This window comes from Prosopis cineraria, unplaced genomic scaffold, assembly GCF_029017545.1.
Source record: "Prosopis cineraria cultivar Desert tree isolate PC_DT_omini unplaced genomic scaffold, ASM2901754v1 PC13, whole genome shotgun sequence".
NCBI lineage: Eukaryota > Viridiplantae > Streptophyta > Magnoliopsida > Fabales > Fabaceae > Prosopis > Prosopis cineraria.
Genome location: NW_026555344.1, coordinates 24,457,261 through 24,458,437, shown reverse-complemented (window position 1 = coordinate 24,458,437; position 1,177 = coordinate 24,457,261). Strand labels below are relative to the sequence as shown.

The 1,177-nt window shown below is 38.1% G+C and overlaps 1 protein-coding gene across 1 annotated transcript; it reads left to right on the top strand.

Moving 5' to 3' along the window:
* The first annotated feature begins 275 nt into the window (after window positions 1–275).
* On the top strand, window positions 276–815 carry LOC129289959 (auxin transporter protein 1-like). Its single transcript, XM_054926698.1, has 2 exons — window positions 276–514; window positions 566–815. The coding sequence occupies exons 1-2, from the start codon at window positions 276–278 to the stop codon at window positions 813–815; spliced, it is 489 nt and encodes a 162-aa protein (XP_054782673.1).
* Window positions 816–1,177: the final 362 nt, after the last annotated feature.

Below are 1,177 nucleotides of genomic sequence, written 5' to 3'. Positions count from 1 at the left end.
GCTGTCATGATAGCATATTTTTACCCTTCTTTCATCTAACTTGCTTCCGTGCACTATAGGTAGAACCTATAAAATTTTTTAAAGGCTTTAAATGTTTAATTTGCAATTGTGTATTTGCTTAGTGATTTAAATGGTTTGTTTCCTAAGTTGGTTTTAAGATTAATTCCTTAACCACACTTAGTTTATTTGAATTGTGTGATTTTGGATAACACTCGGGGCAAGTGTTACAGACAACATGCACACAAGCAAAGAAAAAGAAAAAGACCGAGTGAGGCATGAAGAAGATGAAGTCCATGGATGACAGTAGGAAACTGAGAAGGAGGAAGTGGGGCGCCGTCACAGTGGAAATCATGCATGCAATGTGGAAGCCTCAAACGTTCAAATACATCTATTTATTTGCCACTATTTATGTATTCACCCTCACCATACCATCCACTGCTATCGTCTACTGGGCCTTTGGAGACCAACTCACCAAGCAGTCTAATGTGTTGGCACTCCTCCCTCGCTCCAGCTGGTGTGATCTCGCTGTGATTTTAATGCTCATTCACTAGTTCATTACATTTAGGTTTGCTTGTATGCCATTGTACTTTGTGTGGGAGAAAGTGATAAGAATGCATGACACGAAGAGCATATGTTTGAGGGCTCTTTCGAGGCTGCCTATTATCATACCCATATGGTTCTTGGCCATCATTTTCCCTTTCTTTGGCCCTATAAACTCCACCGTGGGGGCTCTTCTGGTCAACTTCACTGTCTACATCATCCTTGTCATGGCCTATATGCTCACTTTCAGGTCTGCCTCCGTACGTCAGAAATAGAGAAAAGGAGAAGAAAAACCAGATGAAAGAAAGAAGAGAAAAACTGAGGACGAAGAATTTTATGAAACTATCTCCCTAAGTCTGCCTCTCATCTTCTTGATAAGCACATGGTAACATGTTTTCTATCTTCACTTATGATTCTAGAATTATCCTGGATGTTTGGATGTTCTGTTTTGTTTTATACCTTGTCAAGCTATGTGGGTTATGATTAATTTTCACAAATTGCAAAATAGAGACATTAAAGTGACTAGTTGCCTTAATAGCTCACCGTTGAAATTAACTCTCTTTTTATAATTTAAATCAATAAAATATTTAACAGTATCGTGTGAGATTTAAAGAATCTCTGCAAATGCTAAAATTAA